This window comes from Mustela nivalis, assembly GCF_964662115.1.
Source record: "Mustela nivalis genome assembly, chromosome: 17".
Lineage (NCBI taxonomy): Eukaryota > Metazoa > Chordata > Mammalia > Carnivora > Mustelidae > Mustela > Mustela nivalis.
In genome coordinates this window covers 29048238-29075855 of record NC_139036.1, presented here as the reverse complement: position 1 = coordinate 29075855, position 27618 = coordinate 29048238, and the positions used below count along the sequence as shown (strand labels likewise).

The window sequence follows — 27618 nt, the reverse complement described above, 5'->3', positions numbered from 1 at the left end:
TAAGGATCATGACCTGAGCCGAAAGTGGTCGCTTAACTAACTAAGCCACCCAGGCGCCCCTCCTTTGGAGTTTTTATTTATTTTTATTTTTTAATTATTATTTTTTTTTCCCAAAGATCTTATTTATTTGAAAGACAGAGATCACAAGCAGGCAGAGAGGCAGGCAGAGAGAGAGAGAAGGAAGCAGGCTCCCCGCTGAGCAGAGAGCCTAATGCAGGGCTCCATCCCAGAACCCTGGGATCATGCCCTGAGCCAAAGGCAGAGGCTTTAACCCACTGAGCCACCCAGGCGCCCCCTTCCTTTGGAGTTTTTAAAAACAAGGACACCTCACTCCTTTGGAAAAGTTTAAGCAAAGTTAAATGAATTGCTCACAAAAGTACTATATAATATAATGAATGACTCCTGATGTGGTAACTTGGTATTTCCAAAGAAAGGGTGAGAGCAACCTAAATTTATCTCACTGCAAAGAATACAAAATACAAAATTTTCTTTTTCTTTTTTTGGTAAGTTTCATTTAAGTAATCTCTACACCCCATGTGGGGCTCAAACTCAAAACCCTAAGATCAAGAGTCACATGCTTTTCCAACTAAGTCAGACAGATGCCCCCAAAATTTTTCAAAATTTTCATACCTCACCAGTTCCATAAGGCCATATAATGTGATTCATTTTCAAAGAATTTGAGTACTGATCTTGTAATTTCTGTGTAACAAAGGCTCCTAGCCCTGATCCTGTGCCCCCAGCCATACTCATTATGATGAAAAAACCACTCAAAGAATCACATTTCTCCACTTCCTTCTGGATTAGGTTCATTATAGATTCTTCATGCCTGGGTCCATGAACAGAGTAACTATGCAACACAAAGAAACAAATAAAAACACCTTTCAATTTACTCAGAAAGAGGCAATGCAGAGAGGAATATATACAATACAGAAGGTTTTTTATTTTTATTTTTATTTTTTTAAGATTTTTTTTTTATTTATTTATCAAAGAGAGAGAGGGGGAGAGAGCGAGCACAGGCAGACAGAATGGCAGGCAGAGGCAGAGGGAGAAGCAGGCTCCCTGCTGAGCAAGGAGCCCGATGTGGGACTCGATCCCAGGACGCTGGGATCATGACCTGAGCCGAAGGCAGCTGCTTAACCAACTGAGCCACCCAGGCGTCCCAATACAGAAGGTTTTTTAAACACATGGATGTGAACTAGCTCTTATGAAAGGTATAGGTGCCCTGATTGATAAAATTTAAATGTTAAATATATTGAACAGGAGAATAGCCCTGCGGGGACAGGGAATTTACTGGGTACAGAAAATTCTCTTTTATAGGCCATTCCTTGTAGCTAAAGACTTCAGGTACCAGATGCTTCTGCAAGTTTTTGGTACAAAATAATATTCACTATTTACAATAATACTCCTAAAGCAGTAGTTCTCAAACTTCACTGCACATTAGAATCACAGAGGGAAGCTTTAAAAAAAATTCCAACATCCGGACTTCATCGTAAATCAATTAAATCAGGGCGCCTGGGTGGCTCAGTGGGTTAAGCCTCTGCCTTCAGCTCAGGTCATGATCTCAGAGTTCTGGGATCGAGTCCCGCATTAGGCTCTCTGCTTGGTGGGGAGCCTGCTTCCTCCTCTCTCTCTCTCTGCCTGCCTCTCTGCCTACTTGTGATCTCTGTCAAAAAGATAAATAAAATCTTAAAAAAAAAATCAATTAAATCAGAATTTCTGAAAGTAAGACCCACACATCGGAATTTTCCAAAGAACCCCAAGACATACTACTGCCTTGTTGTGTTCCCCATTAGCTGGAATACCTGCCAGATAAAGATATTGTTTTGATAATACGCTAGTTGGTGGGATGACAGTGAAGAGGTAGAAAACCCTGTAGGAAGAGAGCTTTGGTTTTATCATTACCTGGACCAGAAGCAGAGACACCCATGAGATAGAATGAAGAGTTTCTTCTGGGTGAAGTCACACTCTAAATTTTAAAATAGCAACTTCAGGATTATGTACTTCGTATATCAACTGTGCAGCAGTAACTATGCTGACAGGGTAGCTGTATCTAAACCAAAAATCATGAGGAATTACTCTTACCCATATGCCCAGTTGTTTCCAGAACCTTGTTTTTGACAGAAGCACGAATGCTGACCATATTTCCATCGGCCAGACTGGGCAGCTTTTAATAGTGTCTGACTGGTAACTTTAGGTTCCATATCGACAAGTATGGCCCGGGCAATTGGAACTAGACAGAGGAAAAAGACCAAAAGAAAAATACTTCATCTGTCTTATTCGGGTTATTTCAGAGCACAAATTTCTAGGTCCAAAAAAAAAAAAAAAAAAATCCAAAGATTAAGGATAGAAAGATCTGTCATACTGCTTAGAAATTAAGGTGGGCAGGGGCGCCTGGGTAGCTCAGTGGGTTAAGCCTCTGCCTTCAGCTCAGGTCATGATCACAGGGTCCTGGGATCCAGCCCCGCATTAGGCTCTCTGCTCAGCAGGGAGCCTACTTCCCCCTCTCTCTCTGCCTGCCTCTCTGTCTACTTGTGATCTCTCTCTCTGTCAAATAAATAAACCTTTAAAAAAAAAAGAAATTAAGGTGGGCAGTAGCAGGTTTTTGCAGATGGTCCATAATGTCTAGCATTCTACTAAGTAGAACGGATCAGTGAAGGCTAAAATGATCACTGGGTCAGGTCTACAAACATCTGTTAAGAGCTTACAACGTCCCATGTATGGTGCTGGAAACACAGAGATGAAAACAACATCAGTCTAGCCCTAGAAGGACTGGTGGAAGAGATAAAACTTAATCTCAGTGTGATGTGATATGACCCACAATGAATCCACATTAACAGAGTAGCACATTCAGATGTATAAAATAGCGTGGGCACAGAAAGCGGGTCAGGATTGTTGAAACAGAAGACAGAGAAGGAGGGAGTACAGGGACTGATGAATGGGGATGCAAAGCAGGCAGGGCTCAAATCTTGGAAGTCCTGGTATGCAGTGCTAAAAAGCTTAAAAATTTATCTTTAAAATACTGTGAAACTACAAATGTTCAAGCAAGTGAGGAATTGTCATATGACTTTTAATCTTATTTTTAATTAATTCTTTTAAAATTTTATTTATTTATTTGTCAGAGAAAGAGAGAGAGAGAGAGAAAGCAAGAGCACAAGAGGGAGAGCACCAGGCAGAGCAGGCAGAGGGAGAAGCAGGTTCCACAATGAGCAAAGAGCCTGATGCAGAACTCAATCCCAGGACCCTAGGATCATGACCTGATGCCAAAGGCAGACGCTTAACAACTGAGTTACCCAAGCATCCCTTTAATTAATTAATTAATTAAATTTTAAAATATTTTATTCATTTATTTGACAGAGAGAGAGACGGAGAGAGAGGAAACACCAGCAGGGGGTAGGGGGGAGAGAGAAATAGGCTTCCCACCAAGCAGGGAGCTTGATGCGGGGCTCCATCCCAGGACCCTGGGATCATGACCTGAGCTGAAGGCAGATGCTAAATGACTGAGCCTCTAATTTAGTTTTTAAGTAACCTCTACACACATTGTGGGGCTTGAACTCACAACCCTGTTATCAAAAGTCACAGGCTCTACCAAATGAACCAGCCAGGTGCCCCATCAGATGACTTGTTAAATACAGCAGTATGGAGGAGAGATACGACAGACACAAGAGTTAAGGCAGGGAAATAGAAGGAATGTCTTGAAATAATCCAGGTGAGAGGACAAGAGCCAGAACTAAGCCAATGGCAGTGAAGATAGAAAGGGGAGAAGAGATATGTAGGAGGTAAAGTAAGCAGATCATTATGTTTGATGGTATGTGGGCAGAAAGAACCCAAGTTCTAAATGAAAAAATAATGAATGCCCTAAGGTATGGAGATGCTGAGTTTGAGGTACACATGAGGATGCAGGTGGAGATGTCCACTAATCAGTCTGCAGCTTGGAAGAGAGGCTGCAGATCTGAGAATCACCAGTGTCAAGAAGTGGCAAATTACAAGAGTAACTGAAATTAGCCAGAGAGAACTATACCAGAGAGGATTACACCAGTGAGGAGAGATAGCCTGAGATGCAACCAGTGGAGAAGAAAAGTTCAGAGACTAAGGAGGAGTTTCAAGGAGGGAGTTTTTGTTGTTTCTTTTTTAAATATTTATTTATTTGACACAGAGAGAGAGCTCACAAGTAGGCAGAGAGGGAAGGAGAAGCAGTCTCCCTGCTGAGCAGAGAGCCTGGATTCAGGGCTCGATCCCAAGACCCTGAGATCATGACCTGAGCTGAAGGCAGAGGCTTAACCCACCCAGCCACCCAGGCACCCCTCAAGGAGGAAGTTTTATAGTTAATCTTATAAAATCCAGGAATGAATTGAGAAAAGAGAAACAATCACAAAAATCTAGTAATTAGATTACTAGGAACTTTTTTTTTTTTTTTAAGAGAGGTGGGGAGAGGGAGAGAGAGAATATTAAGTTTGCTCCACACCCAGCATAGAGCCTGATGCAGGGCCTGATCTCATAATCCTGAGATCATGACCTGAGCTGAAATCAAGAGTTGGACACTTAACCGACTGAGCCACCAGGTTCCCCACTAGGAACTTTTTAAAAAAGATTAACATATAATGTACTATTGGTTTCAGAGGTATAGGTCTGTGATTCATCAGTCTTATATAATACCCAGTGTTCATTACACCACATGCCCTCCTTAATGTTCATCACCCAGTTACCCCATCCCCCTAGTCCCCTAGGAACTTTTCTTTGAGGACTTCAGTGGTGGTGTAGGGCTAAAGCAGGACTGTAGTTGGGTAAAGAGGGTTCTCCTTTGAGAATCTTAGATGAGAAGGTAAAGGGATAAGAAGGAAAAGAAAAGCTTGGGGTGCCTGGTGGGCTCAGTTGGTAGAGCATGTAACTCTTGATCTTGGCGTTGTGAAGTTCGAGCCCCACGTTGGGGGTATAGTTTACTTTAAAAAAAAATTGCAAAGCTTATTCCAAATCCTTGCAACATGTACCACCCCAGTGCATAGACCCAAAATGCAATAAAAGTTTTTTCTTAAAGATTTTATTTATTTGACAGAGAGAGAGAGAGCGCGCGCGCACAAGCAGGGGGAGTGGCAGGCAGAGAGGAGGGAGAAGCAAGTTCCTGTTAACCTGGTAGCCCGAAGTAGGGCTCGATCCCAGGACTCTGGGATCATGATCTGAGTCAAAGGCAGACACTTAACCCACTGAGCCACCCAGGTGTCCCAGGGAATAAGTCTTTAAAAAACAAAACAGAACAAATCAAAACAAAACAAGAGAAAAAAGAAGTTAGTCATATGTTGTTTGGTAGGTTGGTGAGATCTGGGCATGCTCATGTGCTGAGTGTAAGTTGCCACTAGAGAGGCAAAGGTTGTTAACACAGAAACAAAGGGCTATGAGCAAAGTCATTCCCTAGAACAATGGGAAGAGTTGGGGTTCAGACACCATGCAGAGGACGTGGCCTTGAAGAGATGTCAGAGTAAGGGAGAGGAATAAGATGCATCACACATACCTCCATTTTCCTCTTCACTGAAGAATCTTTCTTTGCAAGATGCTTGATATGCCTCATTCTCTCTTTTAGAGCAGAGTCCCTGGGGACAGTGTGAGTCAGTATATAGAGCATCAAATACTTCAAAACCAATCTGATTACCACACTGACCAAGTTGCACTGTTACTACTGACATGCTGAGAGGCAAACTAGGCCTATTCCCTCAAAAAAGTGAGCAACCTGTAATAGAAAAATATAGGCTTTAAGAACCACTACAGTACTAATAAACAAGGAACAAATAAAATATCATATGTACTTTGATAAAAATATAACTTAAAAATGCCATACATACGGTGTTATAGATGAAATAGTTCCGTTGTCTAAGGAACTAATCATTCAAGGAAGTTGTTTTCTTTCTCTACATGGTTTTGGGATTTGGAATTTACTGTACCCAAATGCATTCAAAAACAGCTCAATAGTTACTGAAATCTGATTTGTAGTCACTGTGTCCCCAAGCATGCATTTAAAACAAAACAAAATGAATGCTAGTTGAAGGAATTCCTAGTTCAACTTCAACTACACTGACACACAGAACACAGAAGTTAGCTCAACAATTGTACATTTAATTAACATTAATTTTCTCTCTTCTAACTAATGACTTTCTCTCTCTACAAATCATCTTCTGGTCTGGTAACTATAGTAACACAAGAAATATGTGCGTTTAGCTCAGGTAGAGAGCAAGGAAGACAAAGCTTGGAAAGGGAGGACTAGATGAAATAGGAGACCGAACCTTCACTATTTTTAACAATGAAAAGAGAATTTTTGGTAAAGACCTCACACCAGGTCTTTGCAGCACCGGAAAGAACAGTGGCTAGTGGCTTTCGAGCCAGTCTGTACTTAAAAATTTCCAATAACCTTGCAAACTAGGTATTCTCATTTAATAGATAAGGAAACAGACTCTGAAAGGTTATGTGTCTTTCACAAGGCCACTGAAATAGAACAGCAAAACCAAGTTTCTCCCTTTCTCCTCTAGCCCCAGAAGCTCCCCATAAACCCCACTCACTGATAGACCCAGAACCAGCCGTTTCCGTCCTGTTCAAACTTCAGAGGGCCAACCCCCTCATCATGCGCATGCTCACTTTCAATTAAAAAGAAAAAAACTACGGAGGACGAATGCGCATGTTCACAAACTAAGAGTTTTGTTGGGTTTTTTTTTTTCCTATTCAGAAAGGTTAATTACGCATGTTCAATTTCAATTTATCAACTTCAGACAAGGTACGCATGCTCATTGTCCATCAAACGCTTTAGCCGACAATGCGCATGCTCTAGCTACCTCAAGCGGCTTCGGTCGGGGTTCTGCGCATGTTTCTGCCAGTACCTGGCGCCAGGCGATAGCTCTACGCATGTTCATTGCCCACAGTTCGGCTTCACACAACCTTGTACGCATGCTCTACCGCTGAACTTGAGGAGCCAGTCTAGGGCCTAGGCGCAGACGCACTGAGCCCAAGCAGCCGGTGATGGCGGCAGCAGCGGCGGTGGCTGCGGCGGGTCCGGGCCCATGAGGCGACGACGGAGGCGGGACGGCTTTTACCCAGCGCCGGACTTCCGAGACAGGGAAGCTGAGGACATGGCAGGAGTATTTGACATAGACCTGGACCAGCCAGAGGACGCGGGCTCTGAGGATGAGCTGGAGGAGGGGGTGAGGCCCGGGGTCCCGGGGGGCCCGAGGTGACAGGGCCAGGGCGGCGGCGCGGGCCCTGGAAGCCCGGCGCGTCGGAGAGCTCGGAGACCCGGGGAAGGGGGGACGCGAGTAGTCTCCAGGAGGAGCGTAGGCGCCGCGCGGTCCGAGGCAGGGGAGCGGGTGGGGCGGACCTGGCCCTAGGTGTGAGGCCGCTTTGGGGCTCGCAGGTGCAGGTTGCGCCTGTAGCCGCAGGTCGCGCCTGTAGCCCTAGATCAGCGCAGCCCGGAGCACTCTATTTGTGGAGGGAACGAGAAAGGGCGCGTGGTCGATTCCTCTAGCTCTTGAACTTGAGTGTGGCGGGGCGCGAGTGGTGTAAGCGCGTGTTGGGGGGAGGGGGACTGCGCTTTCTGGGTGTCCCTTAAGTGCAGGTGAAGTGCGGAAGGGTTTCCCTTCGAATGTAAGTTTTCAAGTATTAAATCTTCAGACCTCCCACAACCACCTCTCTTCTCGGCCTGTCGCTTCTCTCCTAGGAAGCGCTCAGCTGTTAGAAGTGACAGCTGAAAACTTCTGTCGGGAGTAGCGCTGCCGCTGCTGTTACAGCCACCAGGAGTTTTATTTCGGGAGCAAGGGGGCTCTGCTGCATCTTCCAGGGTTTGTTTGTTTGCTTTTTTTTTTTTTTAAACACCCTCTTCCGTGTGACTTTTTTTTTTTCTTTTCTTAAAGCATTTATAATGGCACACGGCATTTGTAACTTTCCCCCTAGTTGAAGATGTCTACCTTTTTTCAAAATACTTTGTGTAATTTGGGGGTGGAAAAAAACCAGCGTTGACAGCTGTGATTTGGCTTGCCAAAAATAAATTGCTTGTACTGAGACTTGTGAATGGTGGTGTGAGGGCTTTCCTTGCTGTAATTTAGGGTACTAAATTTAGAATTGTTTTTTCCTAATGCATAGCTTGGTTTTACCTTTGCTGTCTTAATAGTTTGTTATTCTTTATGGAATACCATTCTTTTTTCAAGATAAAGTTATTGAAAAATCACAAATTGCACTTGAAGTTCAAAAATACTGTTGTCATACTAAGTCACTGATTCTGGGCAAATGATCACTCCTGGTAACCTCATGATAATTTAGATTTTAAATCCCACTGTCTAGGTGAGCACATGAGTTAAGGACTGGTGTCAGATATTTGCTCTATGTAAGAGACTTCCCTTTTCCTCACCTGATTTTCCTCTCCAGGAAAGTAAGTTGTGCCCTGCTTGTTGCCAAAAGATTGAGATGCTATTAAAAAAAAAAGAGCTTTGAACATTGTAAGAAACTAAGTGGGCTGAAATAAATTGTTTTTTCATAATGAAATGAGTCTAAATAAAAATCACAGTTTGTAAGGTGGGTATTTAGTTGTATACTTTTTAGTATGTTTGCCTGCAGAATTCCAGGTACACGACATACAATTTGAAACAGATATGGAATTACTTTCACTATGTATTGCATACTGTCATTAATTATATTGGCTCCATATGGCAGCGGCTTTGGAGTGGGGCAAGGGGGAAAACTGGGTAATTCAGGAGATGTTAAAGCAGTTGAAAGTAAAACACTGTATTTAGATTTCTGTTACGAAATGGGATCTCCTTGAGATGTGTTTAGGCCTGCTCCTGTACATTCATTTTGTTGGGTATAAGCAAACAGGTTTTGAGAGAGTGTGGAAGAGGAGGCCAGAGAGATTGGTAGAAATATGAAAGAGAAAGAAATAAGACCACTACCCTGGGGAGGGGAACTTTGGAGAAAAAGCAAAGGTAAAGAGGATTTTGAGGAAGAGCCTTTAGTAGAATATATCTTACTTAGCAATGCTTTTGGAGTTGAAAATATTTCTTTTGAATGTGTTATTCCAAGAGATTCCTCAAGGTAGACAAGTGAAAAGAGTTGAGAATGGGATTGGGTTGGCCACTTGAGGAAATGCAGTGACATCCAGGTTTCTCTAAAACAAAATCTAAAAATTCTGAAAAACAAGAGAAGTTTAGAATCTTGGAAAATCTGGGTAGTCGTGAATATGCAACACTTAGTACACAAGCTTTTATTTTAATTTTATTTATTTATTTGACAGAGAGAAATCACAAGTAGATAGAGAGGCAGGCAGAGAGAGAGAGGAAAGCAGGCTCTCCGCTGAGCAGAGAGCCCGATGCGGGACTCGATCCCAGGACTCTGAGATCATGACCTGAGCCGAAGGCAGCGGCTTAACCCACTGAGCCACCCAGGCGCCCCAGTACACAAGCTTTTAAAACATTGGTCTCAGAGAAGCCCCACTTCATCATTGTATAGCAAGGAAACTGAGGCATAAACCAGAGAGGTGATTGCTCAAGACTACATAGATAACTAGTAGTTAACTAGTAGTGTCTGCTGATTCCATTCAGCCTGCAGGCTTCGTTGCACAGCTTTTTCATTGCATTTACTTGTCTTGTTCATTCTGTCCCTCTTTGTGGTGGGTTAAAAGTTAATTCAAATCCCTCTAGGCATTGTCACTGGCTGTGTGGCTTTTTTTTTTTTTTTTTTTTTTTTTTTAAGATTTTACTTATTTGAGAGCGAGAGAGACAGCACAAGCAGGTAGAGCACCAGACAGAGGGAGAGGGAGAAGCAGGCTCGCCAAGCAGGGAGCCTGATATGGGGCTCTGTCCCAGGACTCTGGAATCATGACCTGAGCTAAAGGCAGGCGCTTAACTGACTGAGCCACCCAGGTGGCTGTATGATTTATGATTGTATGATTTAGAATAAATTGCTTAATCTGACACTATTTTCTTCTCTGTAAGATGAGGATTATGTGAGTTAAAGTTATAAAATATTATCCTCTTAAAACATTCTGGCATATTAAGCAGTTAGCTTGTTCATGGAAATACAGCTGTCAGTCTTACTCATTGTCAAAAAACCAAACGTTCAAGTTTACCCTCATTTTTGCCTAGAGACTTGATAAATGCAGTTATACCAGAGGTGCTGCATTTTTGAAACTGTAGGGTTTTTTAAATTATTGGTCCTAGTTAGAGCTATATGCCTTTTTAGATGTTACACTAGCTAAATTTATATTAACCAATATATATGTTTATACAGCATAGTTAATTCTTTAGTGAGTAAAGGATGTCTTCATGAGGACAGTAAATGAAAGCATTAATGGATAAAGCTGAATGTCTCTTAACTAAGAAAAGACCCTGATTGAATACCTCAAAAGACTATATTAAAAAGCAATGGGTAAGAGCGTTTTTTGGGAGGGGGCTGGATGGGTGGGTTTGGATCTTTTTTTTTGTTTTTCACTGGTGGTGGTATAATTTGGGGAGAGTGAGTTGAAACTAAGGGAAAGTTTTCCTCTAGAGAGTTTCATTAGATTATGAAGATGTTGTAAACTTCTGTTTTCTATAGAGACACAAAAACAGTACTAATCCTTAATTTTTACTCTACTAATTCAAAATTTGAAGTAGTCACAGAAGCTTACTGCATACTGGGATATCAGATTTTTTTTTTTTTTAAAGATTTTATTTATTTATTTGACAGAGAGAAATCACAAGTAGTCGGAGAGGCAGGCAGAGAGAGAGGGAGGGAAGCAGGCTCGCTGCTGAGCAGAGAGCCCGATGCGGGACTCGATCCCAGGACCCTGAGATCATGACCTGAGCCGAAGGCAGCGGCTTAACCCACCGAGCCACCCAGGCGCCCCAGAGATATCAGATTTTTATTGAGCAAAACGTTTAAAATTTTTTAGTGCTTTGAAAAATATAGTGCTAAAGCAAATATTCACTGTTACGAAAAATTACAGAAAAACATCAGTAGTTATCCTGCATTATAATAGGCATTATAAAGCAGTTTTAAGTAGCTCAAGATTTTGAGCAAGGTTTACTCCTTTTCTCCCAATTCATTGATTTTCTGAATCTTATTTTATAATGAAATGTCTGTGACAAGCAGGCAAGTGGATAAACCGTATAATGGATATCTGGATTAAGGATATTTCACCCATTGTGTAACAACTTATTTACATTTTTATGAAATGTTCTCTCTTTGATTGGGATCTTAGGCATATTAAGTTGAATTTATATACAATTTTAACTTAAAACTTGGGAAATAGTTTGGTGGGTGGTTTGAAACATACCTTGAATAGTTCTTAGGTGAGCAGGATTCATGTTGTCAATCATAGTAGCACATGAAGAAAAGCATTAAATCATAAAAAGTCATAAAGCTTAAAGCGAAGGAAAAAAAAATCTAACTGAAAAGTTTCCTATGAAAGAATTGTGTATGTATTATATAATGTTAGCCTGATGCTTCAGGTGTGAGACTTTTCTGTCGGTCACGTGGGCCACAGAAAAGCATTGTGCCTCAAATGTTTCTGCTCCAGAAGGTAACGGTAGGAAGTTATAAACACAGATGGAGGTGGTAATACAGGCCTGGCTGGCTTCGGAAATGAAATATAGCCGCAGGCCATATCTTTCTAGGTGGCTTCAAAGTCATGGTTTAATGTTAACTACCCTGTGGTCTTTAATTTAAAATTAAGTAAAACTAACATTAAAGTAAAAACAATTATGTATTACTACTTTTATCACATTTGAGAGAAGTTAGTCTTTTGTCTTTAAAGTGAAGCCATTATATGTGAAGCACTGGAGACCAAAAAAACCTTTAACCATAACTACTCCTACCCCCCCACAAAAGAAACTGTATCAAGTTGAAACTGCAAGAATTTTTTTCCCCTTGGTATTGCCCCATCCATTTAGCTCAGTCTAACATTGAAACTTACATGCCTAGTATTAGCCTTCATCCTGACTTGTTCACACCATGAGTAAATTTTGGCTGAAAACTTATAGTTTTGGGGGGACATTTAAGCATCCTTTGTTTAAGAATACTATCAGTTTTCTTTGTGTAGCTTGAATGTGTACTGGTACCTTTTTTTTTTTTTTTAAGGTTTTATTTATTTATTTGACAAACAGAGATCACAAGTAGGCAGAGAGGCAGGCAGAAGAGAGAGAGGAGGAGGAAGCAGCCTCCCTGCTGAGCAGAGAGCCTGATGTAGGGCTTGATCCCAGGACCTTGAGACCATTACCTGAGCTGAAAGCAGAGGCTTTAACCCACTGAGCCACCCAGGCACCCCTGTACTGGTTCCTTTGAAGGAAGTTATGTTCAACTAAACATTTTATAAATTATTCTAAAATGTTCAATAAAAACTTAAAAACTTACCGTTTTTAAAAAATACTTAAATTCCAGTTAGTCAGCCTACAGTGTAATATTAGTTTTAGGTATACAATTTAGTGATTCAGCACTTAAAAAAACATCATTATTGAGAGCCCAATTAAGGGATATCCTTTTATATAAATTGAAAGACTCATAACCAGACTGTATTCAAGAATACTTACTTTAAAGCTATATTTTATAATATTCATAACTGAATTTCTACTGCCCAGGGTTTTTTTGTTTGTTTGTTTTTGTTTTTTGGCAATTCTGTGACTTTTAGTGTATTTATAGAGTTGTACAACCACCACTGCAATTTAGTTTTAAAACATTTTTATTGCCTTAAAAGAAACTGGGCCCATTTAGAGTCACTACTGCCACCTCTATCCCTAGGTAACCAGGGGTCTACTTTCCATCTCTGTAAATTTGCTTTTTCTGGACATTCCATATAAATTGAATCATTCAGTATGTGGACTTTGTGTCTGGCTTCTTTTACATAACATGACGTTTTTGAAGATCAGCTATGTCATAGTATGTACATAGAACCAAGTTGTATTCCATTGTATGTGTCAACCACATTTTATTTATGAGTTCACCAGTTGATACTCATTGCAGTTGTTCAGTTTTTGACTGTTGTGAATAATGCTGCTAAGAACATTTGTACCCAACTCTTTATGGAACATATATTTTTATTTTTCTTGGGTAGATACCTATGAGGAGATTTGCAGGGTTATATGTTAAGTCTACGTTTAATTTTTCAAGAAACTGCCAAACTATTAAAGAGGTTGTACCATTTTATATTCCTGACAGTAGTTTACCAGTGTTCTAATTTCTCTCCTTCTTGCCCAACTTACTTTTCTGTCTTTTTAATTATAGCCATCCTGTGGATATGAAGGGTTATCTCAGTGTGATTTTGATTTGCATTTGCATTTCTGTAATGGCTGATGATGTTGAACATCTTTTCAGGTGCTTATTGACCATTTGTGTATCTTGTTTGGAGAAATACCTGTTCAGATTCTAACATACTTTTTAAAAATTGGGTTATTTTTAAATTTTTGAGTTGTAGAAGTTCTTTATATATTCTTACTCTGTGGGTTTTCTTTTCACTTTCTTAACTTTTGAAGTGCAAAAGTTTTACATTTTGAATAAGTCCAGTTTATTGGTTTTTTTTTCCTTGAGTCATTTGTGCTTTTGGTGATGTGTCTTTTTTAAAGATTTTATTTATTTATTTGAGAGAGAGAGAGAGCGCGTGCACAAGTGGGGGCAGGGACAGAGAGACAAGCGGACTCCCTGCTGAGCAGGAAGCCTGACATGGAGCTCTATCCCAGCACCCTGGGATCAGGACTAAGCAAAGGCAGATGCTTAATTGACTGAGCCACTCAGGTGCACCTTGGTGATGTGTCTTAAGAAATCATTGCCTATCCCAAGATCATGAAGAATTACTCTAGGTTTCTTGTAGGAGTTTTGTAGTTTTAGCTCTTATATTTAGGCCTGTGATCAATTTTTTTTTAAAGGTTTACTTATTTATTTGAGAGAGAGTATGTACATGGAACGTCAAGGGACAGAGGGAGAGGGAGAGAGAATGGCTAGCAGACTCCATGCTAAGTGTGGAGCCTGATGTAGGGCTCAATCCCATGACCCTGAGATAACTACAGAGCAGAAACCAAGAGTCTGACATCCAATCAACTGTGCTAGCCAGGCACCCCAGGCCTGTGATGAATTTTAAGTTAATTTTTTAGTGTGGTGGAATATGGTGTGAAGTAGAGAACTGAAGTAATTTTTTTGCATGTGGATATCCAAATGTTCCAGGACCATTTATTGAAAGACTGTCTCTTTCCCATTGAATTTTCTTGGCTCATTGTAAAAAATTAGTTAACCATAATGTAAGGGTTTATTTCTGGACTCATTTCTATTTCATTTATCTATATGTCTGTCCTTATCCCAGTATCTCATTGCCTTCGTTGGTGTTGCTTTGTTGTAAATACATTTTAAAATAAGGAAATGTCAGTTCTTCGACTTTGTTCTCCTTTTTTCAAGATTGTTCTAGCTATTTTGGGTCCCTTGCATTTCTGTATGAGTTTTATAGTGAGCTTGTCAATTTCTGTAAGAAAGAAACCTGGGATTTTGATAGGATTGTGTTGAACCTATATACCAGTTTGGCTAGTATAACCATTTTAAACAGTATTAAGTCATCAGATCCATGAACTTCAAATGTCTTTTATTTAGATCTATACTGTGGTCAGAATAAATGTTCGGCTGGCGTGACTCTTGACAATTTGAGGGTGATTCTTAATTATTTTGCTTTGATCAGCCACATCATACAGCATAGTGTCTTGGACTGGTTGTGGTTACTATAGGCTTAGTTAGGTTGTAGTTACATGTTATGTTAGTCTTGTGTATCATATCATATCAGAGCACTTTATGTAAATAATTTGATTTAGTAATTCATACTTAAAATCTGATGTCTTTAGTTTCACAATACACAAAATTTATCTTTTGAATAAATGTAATTTTTAAAGGAGCTATCATCCAGTTTTTTTTTTGTAGATCATTATTGAGTAGCATCGGTAGCGTAATTGTCATAGAAAACTAAAAATGAAATCCCTGTGGTACTGTGTACCTTATTTTGTTCATCATGACATTTGCCTGTTATTAAAGTATAGAGAGTTTTTAAGCTGGTTTATTTCATTCATTTCTCTTTTAGTAGTAGGGTGAAGCATTACATATTTTGATTTTATGTTTATGAGGTTATTTATTTTTACAACTTTAACGTATTTTTCAGGGTCAGTTAAATGAAAGCATGGACCATGGGGGAGTTGGACCATATGAACTGTAAGTTTATATGAAAAGATTTCATTGTGCTGTCTTTCTTTACAAGTAGGTTTTATAAGTTCTAGTTTGTAGCCATCATGTGATTCCAGTAATCTCTTCTTAATTATCTAGTCATATATGTAAACTTGGTTTATTGAGTTTAGCTCTAATATAGTAATATATCCAGGTTTTGAGATCATATATAGATTTTAAGAGAAAGATAGTCATTCTGATTAACACTAGAATGAATATGAGTCTGAATGGGTTAGAAATTTTTACTAGGTTAATAGAGTCAACTTTTCTTTCTTAAAAATAAAATTTTTAGAAATGCCTTCAAAGTCAAATGTTTTTTGTTCTACTTGTAATATGTCATTCATACAGAGATTTCAAGCCATCTTAGGCAAATTCTGTTAAGTGAAAATGGTGATTAATCTGCTCTATACCCCAAACTTAAGTAAAAACCATGGGTTGGGGGTAGACCAAGATCTCTCATATAAAAAGCATTGAAGGAACAAATTGCCACTTAAATGCCACTTTTGGAGTCTTTAAAGCAAGCTAATAGTAGCTATGGAAAGGTGCATGGATACATTCTCTTAGCAAGAATTTTTGTAGCATAAAGACTTGAACTAATCGGGTACTTTTACAAAGTTCCCAGATTTTCTGAAGTTGCTAAATGAAGTTGGATAATACCTAGTCTCATAGACATTTTGAATGAACTAAATATGAATAGCCAGAAGACTTCTTTCCTTTGTCAACTTGCTCAATAAACTTGTTCTAATTTATCTTAGTTTGGGGGTGCTCAGTGTTTCAAAAAATAAGTAGCATATTCTGTAAACAAGCAGATAAGCAATTATCAAGTCATCCTAATCTTGACTTACCTTGTCATTGAATCATTAGTTTATTGAGAGTCCAGATAGTAAATTTGTTATGTACCTTTTCCTTTTTACTTATTTGTATTAAATTATAGTAAACTGAAGGTAATTTAACTTTTTGAGAATTTACTTTTGGTTTTAATTTTCTTCTCAGTGGCATGGAACATTGTGAGAAATTTGAAATTTCGGAAACTAGTGTGAACAGAGGGCCAGAAAAAATCAGACCAGAATGTTTTGAGCTACTTCGGGTACTTGGTAAAGGGGGCTATGGAAAGGTAGGAAGTATTTTTGAAATAAGAGCTATTGTCTGTTTGGGTAGGTTAATTTTTGGTGGGGGATAGGTTAATTTTTTTTAAAAATTTTTATTAACATATAATGTATTACTTGCCCGAGGGGTACAGGTCTGTGAATCATCAGGCTTACACATTTTACAGCACTCACCATAGCACATACCCTCCCCAATGTCCATAACCCAGCCACCCTATCCCTACTCCCCCACCCCCAGCAACCCTCAGTTTGTTTTGTGAGATAAAGAATCTCTTATGGTTTGTCTCCCTCCCTGTTCCCATCTTGTTTGATTTTTTTGTTCCCTACCCCCCATAACCCCCCGCCCTGTATATACTCGTTCAGCAGTCCTCTTCAGTCTTTGCTAGCTGTCAGCAAAGGATATGATTGCTTAATCTGATACTATTTGGAGGATGTACAGAAGTTCTCTTCCTCCCAACATAAACATAAAAGACTGGCACATAATAGGCACTCAGTCAATATTTGTTGAATAAATAAATAGACAACGTTGCCAGTCAAAGTCTGTTATTAGAGGAATCCTTCCTCTTTTGATTAAAGGGTATCCTCTATAGGTATCCTCTTAAAAAACAAACCATTCCTTACTTTTAATGGGCATGGCATATTGCTAAATGTTACTGAGATCTAAATCTGAATTGGTTTTCTTTGACTTGCAGTATTTGGAGGTTTAGTTAGGGAAGCTGAAGAATCTAAGAAGGGAGAAGAAAAAGGAAGAGAACTGCTTAGCTTCATATTTTGCCCACGTCTTTCTAACTTATGACCTTATCTTTATGTGTGCTGCCCAGGAAAATTTATACCTAACTATTCTTTATCAAAAGGTAGAATTTGGATAACATTTTAGTAGTTAAGTTTAAGAACTATTTATGCTACTGTGTAGTGTTAATTTTTTCATTGCATGACATTTGTAGTTTCTTCTTAGGCTTAAGGACACATTCTGATTTGTTCTAATCATCTTGAATGTGGAACACATGCACTTTGAGTCTCACATTGTTTTAGCTATTGCATGATAAAGTTTTATATAGTTAGCCATTTTAAGGAATAGGTAAACAGTAATTCCTGTCAACTATTATTAAAGTTTTATGTGAAACAAGAACAGTGGCACTCCTAGAAGAAATTTACAAAATAATTTATAATTTTTACTTTTGGTATTCTGCCTCTGAGAACCCTGATTATAGCTTTTTCCAAGCAAACTTGGATTTTGTGTATAAAGTTATATAGATTGTTCATTATTAGATGATCACTGACCGACTTGGCCACCAGATGTCAGCAGACCAAATAGAACAGTCCCATGTTTCACAGATTTCATTACTAAAGCTTTAATATAGTTTGCTCTTTCAGCTTATCATTTTTGCACAGTCTTTGTGTTACTAGTTTTTATAAGAATATAAACTGTTGTATCTGTTTTCTATAAATAGGAATTAAGGGAGTGTGACTAACCTAGTTTAGCTTTTAGTAACAAACACTTTTTTATTTTTTATCCAGGTTTTTCAAGTTCGAAAAGTAACAGGAGCAAATACTGGGAAGATATTTGCCATGAAGGTGCTTAAAAAGGTGATTCCTTTCCTCCTTTTTGGTCCTTTTTCTTCTTCTACTTTTTTTTTTTTTAAGTAGCTCCATGCCCAGCATAGGGGGTGAATTCCATGACCCTGAGATCAAGAATTGCATGCCCCACTGAGCCAGCCAGGCATCCCTCCCCAACTTTATTGTTAACTGCTATAAAATCCACATTTTGGCCTAAAATTCTCAGTCAAGAAAATCTATAACACAATACTACATGTCCTCTTAGAATGTGAGGTATGTTTCATTATTGGTATTCGTGTTTTCTTCTTAGTGAACATGGAGAGGAGAGCTCTTTTAATTTTCCTCTGAGGTAACTCTTTTAGCTCTTTGTTCTGGTCTCCATTTCTAAGTAATAGGCAAGTTCTGCTGTCACTTAATACAGCAGTTTTAGAAATATGTATTGATTTCCACTCTATTCTCTTTTACTTCTTCCTCCCTTCTCCCTATATTCTGATTTTGCTTCATTTTCTTTGAGTCTACTGTTGTCTTCTTATGCCTTCCAACAACTCTGTTTAGGTTAATGTTCTATGGTCCCACTTACTAGGTTGTCTATCAGTTCCATTTATTTTCCTGTAGATATACCATCAAAACCTTCTGTCCCCCATTCCTGCCTGTATTGGTAGCTCTGGAGGCATAGCTGCCATTATTGGACTTTGGTCACAATTCTTGGAATCCCCTTGGCTCCATCAGTGTTGGAGTCTTTGTGTCCTGGATCCCATATCTTCCTTTATCATTGTTAATTCCCTTGTTGCCTCTTGTGGTGACCATCTACCAGTGGCTTCCTGAGCCAAAGGCAGATACTTAACTGTCTGAGCCCCCCAGGCACCCCCAATTCCCATTTCTTTAGAGATCTATTTTTCTTATTTATTTATTTATTTATTTATTTGTCAGGACTGGGGAAGAGAGCACAAGCAGGGGGAGAGGCAGGCAGAGGGAAAAGCAGGTTCCCCGCTGAGCAAGGAGCCAGATGTGGGACTCAGTTCCAGGACCTGGGATCATGACCTGAGCCAAAGGCAGGCACATAATGCACTGAGCCACACAGATGTCCCTAGAGATCTATTTTTCTTTTAAAATATCTAAAATTTTCTTTAGTTTCTGTTCTGAATTTTCTACAGTGGTGTATTTATCTTCCTTTGATTCTTATTATTTTCTTTATTTTTACTCTTTGAATCTTGAGAGTTCCAGTCCTTCAATCTGTGGGAGATTTTCTTATATGATCTTTGATAATTTCCCCCTCTACTGTTTTCTCTTCTTGGATTTATAGTTAGTTGGATATTGGACCTCCTGGACTGATCATCTGTTTTTCTTATCTTTTCCATTTGTCCGCTTCTTTGTCTTTTTGTTTACTTTCTGAGATTTTTCAAAAGATTTTCTATTTATTTGAGATGGAGCACAAGTGGGGCAGAGTGTCAGAGGGAGAGGGAGAAGCAGACTCTTAGCCGAGCAGGGAGCCTGACATGGGGCTTAGTCCCAGGACCCTGAGGTCATAACCCAAGCTGAAGGTAGACACTTTTTTTTTTTTTTTTTTTTTTTTTTTTAAAGATTTATTTATTTATTTATTTGACAGAGAGAGATTACAAGTAGGCAGAGAGGCAGGCAGAGAGAGAGAGGAGGAAGCAGGCTCCCTGCTGAGCAGAGAGCCCGATGCGGGACTCGATCCCAGGACCCTGAGATCATGACCTGAGCCGAAGGCAGCGGCTTAACCCACTGAGCCACCCAGGCGCCCTGAAGGTAGACACTTAACTGACTTTTTCTTTTTATAGCAACTGTTTTATGAGTACATTATTTTATCTTATTCCTCTGAGGGTATTTATGATAATTCTTTGAAATGTCCTTTTTTTCTAGGCATTAGATCTCTTTTCTAAGTTCCTGTTTGCTTTAAGTTTGATTTTAATCTCTTTCTTCCATGTCAAAAGTCTTCTTTAGATGCCTGGTGTCCTTTACTGATTGTTCATATTTAAGAGTGAAATTCTGAAAAGCTGATCACAAGTTCCATCTGTGTAGGAAGGCATGTGGTTAGCTGGCAATTGACTGAGAACCTCCAGATATCATTTTCTGTAGTCAGTTGGTGCTGACAAAGATCCTCTATTCTTTTGCATAGAAAAAAGCATCCTGGAGCTGGATGGGAGAGAAGAGATGAAGATCTTAACCTTCCAATACGCAGACCTTCACTGAAGTCAAGTTTTTACTTTAGCACTTCACTCTGTATCTTTTTTTTTTTTTTTCTTGGAGAGTACACCTTTCCAAGTGTTAGTAATCTACCTATTTTTAGTCCTCTACCTTCTGCCTTCTGTAGTCCCTAATGACTTTTTTTTTCCTTTCTTGCTTTTTATTTTTGTCTCCAATTTTTGAACCTACTAGGGTTCTATAGATGGAATCAACTTCTTTTGAGTTCTCTGTGCAGGCATTTAGGTTTGATCATATTCTACTCCACTGAGTCATGTACCATTGCTTTAAACCACTCTGTTTTCTTTACCTCCTGATGTGTGGAGTTAAATGCATTTCCTAGTTTTATTGAAAATGGGTTATGTGTGTTTGGTTTCTTGTTCTTTTTGTTTGGGATTAATTTCTGAGAAGATCACACTGTCTTAAAACAAGTCTTAGTAGAAAACTGTATTAAAAGACAATCAAAACGACTTTTAACAAAAATTACAGGGTTTGTAATACTTCAGTCCTTATCTTCCTAATTTTTACTTAAGCAATATACATGACTTATTAATTTAAAAGCTGAGGAACAAATATGACCACAACTTTATTGCTGATTGTCTTTTTTTTTTTTTTTTTTCCAAATATTTTATTTATTTATTTGACAGAGAGGCAGGCAGAGAGAGAGAGGGAAGCAGGCTCCCTGCCGAGCAGAGAGCCCGATGCGGGACTCGATCCCAGGACCCTGAGATCATGACCTGAGCCGAAGGCAGCGGCTTAACCCACTGAGCCACCCAGGCACCCCTGTCTTTTTTTTTTTTTTTTTTTTTTGTTTGTTTATTCAAGTAATCTCTACATCCAACATAGGGCTTGAACTCATGACCCGAGATTAAGAGTCACATGCTGTTCTGACGGGGCCAGCTAAAATCACCCCTGGTGATTGTCTTAAAAGAACCAGTTTAGATATTCTGAACTTCACTTTCTATATCAATAAGTCAGTATTAATCTGCTGTCTGGCTTTCACATTGGAATCATTTGAGATTAATGATGGAGATAATAAAATAATGCTTGTCCTAGAAATGTTGAAAGAAGTACTGGTCAAGATTCTTAGGTTAATTTATTCCTTTTGATATATTTTATAATCAAGGCTGACCATAATTAGTCACAGTTCTGTCTTAAGTCAAATATGTTTCTGGCATGGGCACCTTAAATGAAAAGAAGAGGGTGTTGTTTTTCTACTGATGGTGGATAGGCACAGAGTACTGGGAAATCCATAGACTTATATCTAAGACCTAACGTGATTGCCTCTCCATGTGCTTAGTTACCACTCCTTCCCATTCTCAGGGTTTTTCTTTCCCCAAGCGTGGCTAGAGAGTCAGATGCTGTTTCATGTTTTCCTTGCTGTCCCTGAAAACAAGCTCACAGTATAAATAATGAAAGTGAAGAGGTGCTAGGGTTAAGTCCAGAATTTTAATTCCTAACTAGATAAGATGACAGATTGCTGCCTTCGAGCTTCTTTATTCTGATTTTATTATTATTAACCCTCTTGAACTCGGTATGTGGTAAGAACATGTCTTTTTCCAGTCTTGAAGATGAAATCAGAGTAGAACCACATGTCTCTTTATCTTAAATGGTGTTTACATCTGGACAGTTTGTCTGAATTTTTCAGTTATTCTGGGATTTTTTTTTTTTTTTTTACAAGAATGGTACTACTTGGGTATTTTCTCAGGGTGAAATGTTGAGGAAAAGACTCTCTTTCCTACCAGTTGCAACAAAGATGTACCTTGGAAGCAAAGTACTGTTGCCCATGGCATTAGTTTAGCCCACACTGTAAATTTTAGACTGTTTGGCTAAAGGCTTGTGGTTAACAGATTGATCATACTTGTTTCATTCCTTCTTTTATTGAATCAGTTGAGAACTGGTAATGTGCCAGGCATTATGTTAGATACTAAGATTTAGGATTTGAGGCAAATGTGTTCTCTTCCTCTCACTCTGCTTACCATATAATTCAAGGGAAGAATTGTTAAGCTTATTCTTACAATTTTTTTTTCTATCTTGTGGTCAAAATCCTTTCTACTTTGAGGTTGAAACCTCCCTCAGTATTTATCATTCTTTTTTTCTCCTTCCTAAGCCTTGTCATCCTGTATATCTTTGCTGTCCTTATATTAAATAAGTAATCAGTAGCCTTGCCTTCTAATTCCCTGATCTCAACTCTATCAGCTTTCACCTCCATTCCACTTTACCAGCCCCCATGGCTGTATTCTCCACCTCTGAAGTGTTGGACTATAATAGAACAATAACTTTCTCACTTCTTTATTCTCACAATGCTTGGTCTTTGGCTCTCAACCTTTTAGTTCTTTGACCGTTTTGGGTTTTTTTTGCTAAAGTTCTTGACTCCCTTCTTATTTCACTTTATTCTGAATCTGGTATAATCAGCATGATCTGCCATTTTAGTTCTTGCTAGCCCCATTGACCTTATTTTTAGGAAAGTCCTACTCCTAATAGTTCAGTTGTTCATACTCTTTTATTTTATCTCAGCTACTGAGCATTGCTGGCAGAAATCACATAAGCTTATAGATTGCTGCTAGGACAAATTAATAGTACCCAAATCATTTGGACCCTAAGTATTCATCAGCTGTTTCTCTCTCTCTCTTTTTTTTAAAGATTTTTTAATTTATTTGACAGAGAGAGATAAAGAGGGCACAAGCAGGGAGAGTGTTAGGCAGAGGGAGACAGAGAGGCAGGCTCCCTGCTCAATGTGGGGCTCGATCCCAGGACCCTGGAATCATGACCTGAGCTGAAGGCAGACACTTAACAGACTGAGCCACCCAGGTGTCCCACCAACTTTTTTTCTCCATGTTACCAGACAACTTTCATTTTCTGTAACTGTTATCAGTCCCTCTTAACTCTTTAGTACACTGCTTCTTCCTATTTGAGGCTGTCACATGTGATTTCCTTCCACTTGCTGTTCTGATCCCTACCCCTCATACCATATTAATCTGCATTTTTACTTGTCTTTACTTCCTTCTCTCCAGTGTTTAGTAGGAGATGTATTCCTCCTCCTTTTCAAGGTTAAGCCCTCTGCTTATGTTTTGGATCCCATCCCTTTCTGCCTGGTAGGGGTCTTTGTCACTTCTTTCTGTTTTTCCATCCTCTGTTCTGACTTCTTTTTTTGTTTATGTATATTGGTGCTTTTGCCATATTTAGTAAAACAGATCCTTCTTTCACATAAAGTCTTTCGATAGCTTCTACCCTCTTTGCCTTCTTAGCTGAATTTCTTGAGAAGTCATGTTTTTTTTTTTTTTTAAGATTTTATTTATTTATTTGACAGAGAGAAATCACAAGTAGATGGAGAGGCAGGCAGAGAGAGAGAGAGGGAAGCAGGCTCCCTGCTGAGCAGAGAGCCCGATGCGGGACTCAATCCCAGGACCCTGAGATCATGACCTGAGCCGAAGGCAGCGGCTTAACCCACTGAGCCACCCAGGCGCCCTTGAGAAGTCATGTTTTATTATTTTTTTCATTTACTCTATTTTGACTTAATGACTCTACTATTTCAATGAAACTCTTGTCACCACCAATCTCCTAATGGCTGAATTCAGTGGTCTTTACTTAATTCATCCTTAATTTACCTCTCTGTTACATTGAAGCTAAGAAAACTGTTTTGTTTACTTATGTGATTCTATTTACTAATTTTTTTTTTTTTAAAGATTTTATTTATTTATTTGACAGAGAGAAATCACAAGTAGATGGAGAGGCAGGCAGAGAGAGAGAGAGAGAGAGAGAGAGAGAGGGAAGCAGGCTCCCTGCTGAGCAGAGAGCCCGATGCGGGACTCGATCCCAGGACCCTGATCATGACCTGAGCCGAAGGCAGCGGCTTAACCCACTGAGCCACCCAGGCGCCCCGACTATTTACTAATTTTTTTAAATTAAAGATTTATTTATTTATTTATTTGACAAGCACATCACAAGTAGGCACAGAGACAGGCAGAGAGAGAGGTGGAAGCATGCTCCCGGCTGAGCAGAGAGTGCAATGTGGAGCTCGATTCCAGGACCCTGAGATTATAACCTGAGCCAAAGGCAGAGACTAACCCACTGAGCCACCCAGGCGCCCCTATTCAGTTGCATTTATGTATTTCTGTTGTGTTCACAGTTTTATTTCCCTCCCCCATCCTTGTTGATTTAATTTTATTTTTGGAATATATAAAACATTAGCATGGTTCAGAATTCAAAAACCCCTATTTTATAATCGCAATAATATTTGATTTAGGTAAGAGAAAAAGAAAAACTTTAGGTAAGCTAAAAGCGTTGAGGCTTTACTCAGAAGGTGTTCGCAGAAGTCTAGTCCTATTACTTTTTTTTTACCTTTCCACTGTCATTAGCTTTTGGTTTATCTTAGTTATCTTATTGAAGATATAAGGAGATACATGTACATGTTCTTATCTCCCCTTTCTGACACAAAAGGTGGTATACTATATAATACTGTTATGCCATATATGCTCTTTTGTACTGATTTTGGTTTTGTTTTGGTTTCACAGAGAAATTCCCTGTTCTTTTTAAAGCTTTTTTTACACATTAGGTCGATAGCCTATAGGTTTTTATCCAGTATTCTATACATGGCCATTTAAGTTGTTTTTAATATTGCACTTTAATAATATTGCAACTACTGATCTTGTGTGTATGTTTTTCATGTTACTGGAGATGTACCAGAACTTAGTCCTAGAATTTAGACCGTACATATCCAAAATAATGCATCATTTTCCTAAAACTGTTTTGACTTTCATTTCCTGTTATTGAATGATAATCATTGTCCTATTAATTATGCAGAAACCGTGGTATCATCATTTCTTCTCAACCTAGTCAGCAAGTGCTGATGATACCTTTTCTTTTTTCCCACCTTCCTTTTTCTTTTTTCTTTCTTTTTTTAGAGAGGTGGGGTTGGGAGGGGTAGAAGGAGAGAATCTTAAGTAGGCTCCATGACCAACATGAAGCCCAATGTGGGGCTCAGTCTCACCACCCTGAGATCATGACCAGAGCCGCCAAAATCAAGAATTGGACGTTTAACTGACTGAACCACAAATGTCCCCCACCTTCATTTTTTTAGATACAGGTCTTACTTAATTTAGTTTACTGTTATTAGCCCCCCAGCTAGTCTCATTTCTTCCCTAAAACTCCGAACTACTACTAAAACTGTCTTAAAGCCAAAGATTACTCATTTTCAGTACCTTAACATTTTTCCTCTGCCTCTGAGATAAGATTCAAGTGCTTTTTTGTTTTTTTTTTTTAAAGATTTTATTTATTTATTTGACAGAGATCACAAGTAGGCAGAGAGGTAGGCAGAGAGAGGAAGGGAAGCAGGCCCCCCGCTGAGCAGAGAGCCCGATGTGGGACTCAACCCTAGGGCCCCGAGATCATGACCTGAGCCGAAGGCAGCGGCTTAACCCACTGAGCTACCCAGGCGCCCGATTCAAGCGCTTTTGCCTGGGTACCTAGGCCTTCCATTTCCTGGTCTCCACCTACAACACCAGCCTAATGTCTAGTCACTTGAACTACTTATAGATTACCTAGACATGTCCTGTCAAGCCTGTTTTGCACTGGAAATGCTTTTTTTATGCTCTGTGTTTCATTTTAATATTTTTCATGATACAGTTTAGGTATTGCCACCTCCCAGTACACTTCTTGCCATGTTAGCTGTAGTTTCTCTCTTCTCCCATAGCACCTTGTGTTTACCTGCATTGACTTCTCTCTCTTCCCTGAGACTTTGGACTCCTAATAGCTGGAGACTTCTGTTTGTTCTTCTTTTTATTACAGAGCCTGGAGCATAGTAGACATAGAATAATTAGTGAACATATGAATAAACTTCCATCTGTTTACATTTTTTAAAAAGGTATCTTTAAGTTATTTATATGTTCAGTGCAAAAAATCCAAACAGTGCAGATATATATAAGAAGTGAATGTCTTCCATTACTCCTATCTCAGTCTCTGGTGAGAACTATAATTAAATTAATTATATTAAATATTAAACTATTGGCAAGAAGAACACAAAATAGAATTTCCAGTTACTATAGAATAAAAATGTCTACTGTTTTGTTCTTATAGATCATCTCTTTTCCTTTAGGCAATGATAGTAAGAAATGCTAAAGATACAGCTCATACAAAAGCAGAACGGAATATTCTGGAGGAAGTAAAGCATCCCTTCATTGTGGATTTAATTTATGCCTTTCAGACCGGTGGAAAACTCTACCTCATCCTTGAGTATCTCAGCGGTCAGTACACTCAGTTTGGTGTAATTATTTGCCTTTGCTCCAGAAACTGGGTTAAACATTATTTTCCAATGGAAAAAATGCTTTTTCCCCAATGTGATTCAATAGTTCTTAAAATTGACAAATACATTGACATAAGAAATTTAGATGTGACCATGTGTTTCTTTTTGCAGACAAATATGAAGAGATTTAAAGGTTAGGTTTTTTTCCCCTTCTGTGAAATTTTATCTTAATCCTAATCCCTTTGTAATCATACTTAAAATAACAAACACCTAATTGATACAGAGCCATCACATTGACTGTACTGGGGTAAGATACTATAATTCCAATGAACTATCAAAGCATTTCTAAACTCAATTGGAAAACTTACTGAGAGTATTTAAGATACTGAGTATTTTCAAAATTGCATCTCTAAACAGAGTTTTTTGGTTGAATGTAGCTTTTTTGCTAGACTGTGCAGTTTACATAGGAAGACATCCACAATTTCCAGGGATTACTACCTCCTCAAACCTTGTTGCTTATCATTTCTAAATCACAGGTATCTATTACCAGCCAAGATATCTGAGTTTTCTGAAAAAGAGGTTCCACAATGGCCTGTAACATGGAACAGAAAGATGCAGAATTTAGCAACTTTTTTGTGACTGTGTTGCCGTTTTTTGAGTAACTTTATTTTGACAATTTTGGATTTATACAGAAAAGTTGCATAAACAATACAAAGACTTCCCACATATTCTTCACCTAGATTCCCCAAGTGTTTTCATTTTACAGTTGTTTTGTTTCATCCTTCTTTTCTCTCCCTATGTATATGTATATGTATACATATATATGTGTGTGTATATATATGTGTGTGTGTATGTATATATATATACATGTATATGTATAAACACACTTTTTTTTTCTGGATTGCTTAAGCGAGTGTTTCAGACATGATTTCCCATTACCCCTAAATGCTCCAGTTTATATTTTCTAAAATTAATGACAGTATCTTAACTCTACTAAAATTATCAAAACTGGAAATTAACATTGATACAGTAATATCTCTCAGCTCCCTTTAACCTAAACAGTTCCTCAGTGTTTATCTTTTGTGACCTTAACATTTTTGAAGAATATAGGCCAGTTATTTTGTAGAATGCACCAATTTGGGCTTATCTGATGTTTCCTCAAGATTAGATTCAGGTTATGCATTTGGGGAGGACCATCGAAGTGACATTGTGTCTTCTGTCAGATCAGGAGGTACATGATGTTATATCTTTGTCCCATTGCTGTTGATGTTCACTTTGATCACATTTATAAGGTGGTGTTGGCCAATTTTTTCCCTGGAG

At 38.8% G+C, this 27618-nt stretch overlaps 2 protein-coding genes across 14 annotated transcripts in view; one reads left to right on the top strand and one right to left on the bottom strand.

Moving 5' to 3' along the window:
- The window catches only part of TUBD1 (tubulin delta 1), a 28751-nt gene extending 21991 nt beyond the window's left edge, over window positions 1-6760 (bottom strand). The window contains exons 1-5 of one of the 9 annotated variants that reach the window (XM_082705929.1): window positions 6543-6760; window positions 5832-5982; window positions 5504-5719; window positions 2083-2230; window positions 631-847 (exon numbers count right to left, since the gene is read on the bottom strand). In XM_082705929.1, coding sequence (XP_082562055.1) covers window positions 631-847; window positions 2083-2230; window positions 5504-5675 — 537 coding nt within the window. In that variant the 5' untranslated portion in view covers window positions 5676-5719; window positions 5832-5982; window positions 6543-6760. Of the gene's footprint in view, window positions 1-630; window positions 848-1902; window positions 1967-2082; window positions 2231-5503; window positions 5720-5831; window positions 5983-6542 lie in introns of all 9 variants that reach the window. The other 8 variants (XM_082705927.1, XM_082705930.1, XM_082705931.1 and 5 more) reach the window with 8 other exon arrangements.
- Window positions 6761-6902: 142 nt separating this feature from the next.
- Window positions 6903-27618, top strand: part of RPS6KB1 (ribosomal protein S6 kinase B1) — a 71069-nt gene continuing 50353 nt past the window's right edge. For 3 of the 5 annotated variants that reach the window (XR_014304632.1, XM_082705914.1, XM_082705912.1), the window contains exons 1-5: window positions 6903-7178; window positions 15128-15177; window positions 16183-16303; window positions 17814-17882; window positions 26152-26299. Coding sequence is in view for 4 of the 5 variants with exons in the window: in XM_082705914.1 (XP_082562040.1) it covers window positions 7038-7178; window positions 15128-15177; window positions 16183-16303; window positions 17814-17882; window positions 26152-26299 (529 nt within the window). In the remaining variant the exon portion in view is untranslated. Of the gene's footprint in view, window positions 7179-7732; window positions 7812-15127; window positions 15178-16182; window positions 16304-17813; window positions 17883-26151; window positions 26300-27618 lie in introns of those variants that run through there. The other 2 variants (XM_082705915.1, XM_082705913.1) reach the window with 2 other exon arrangements.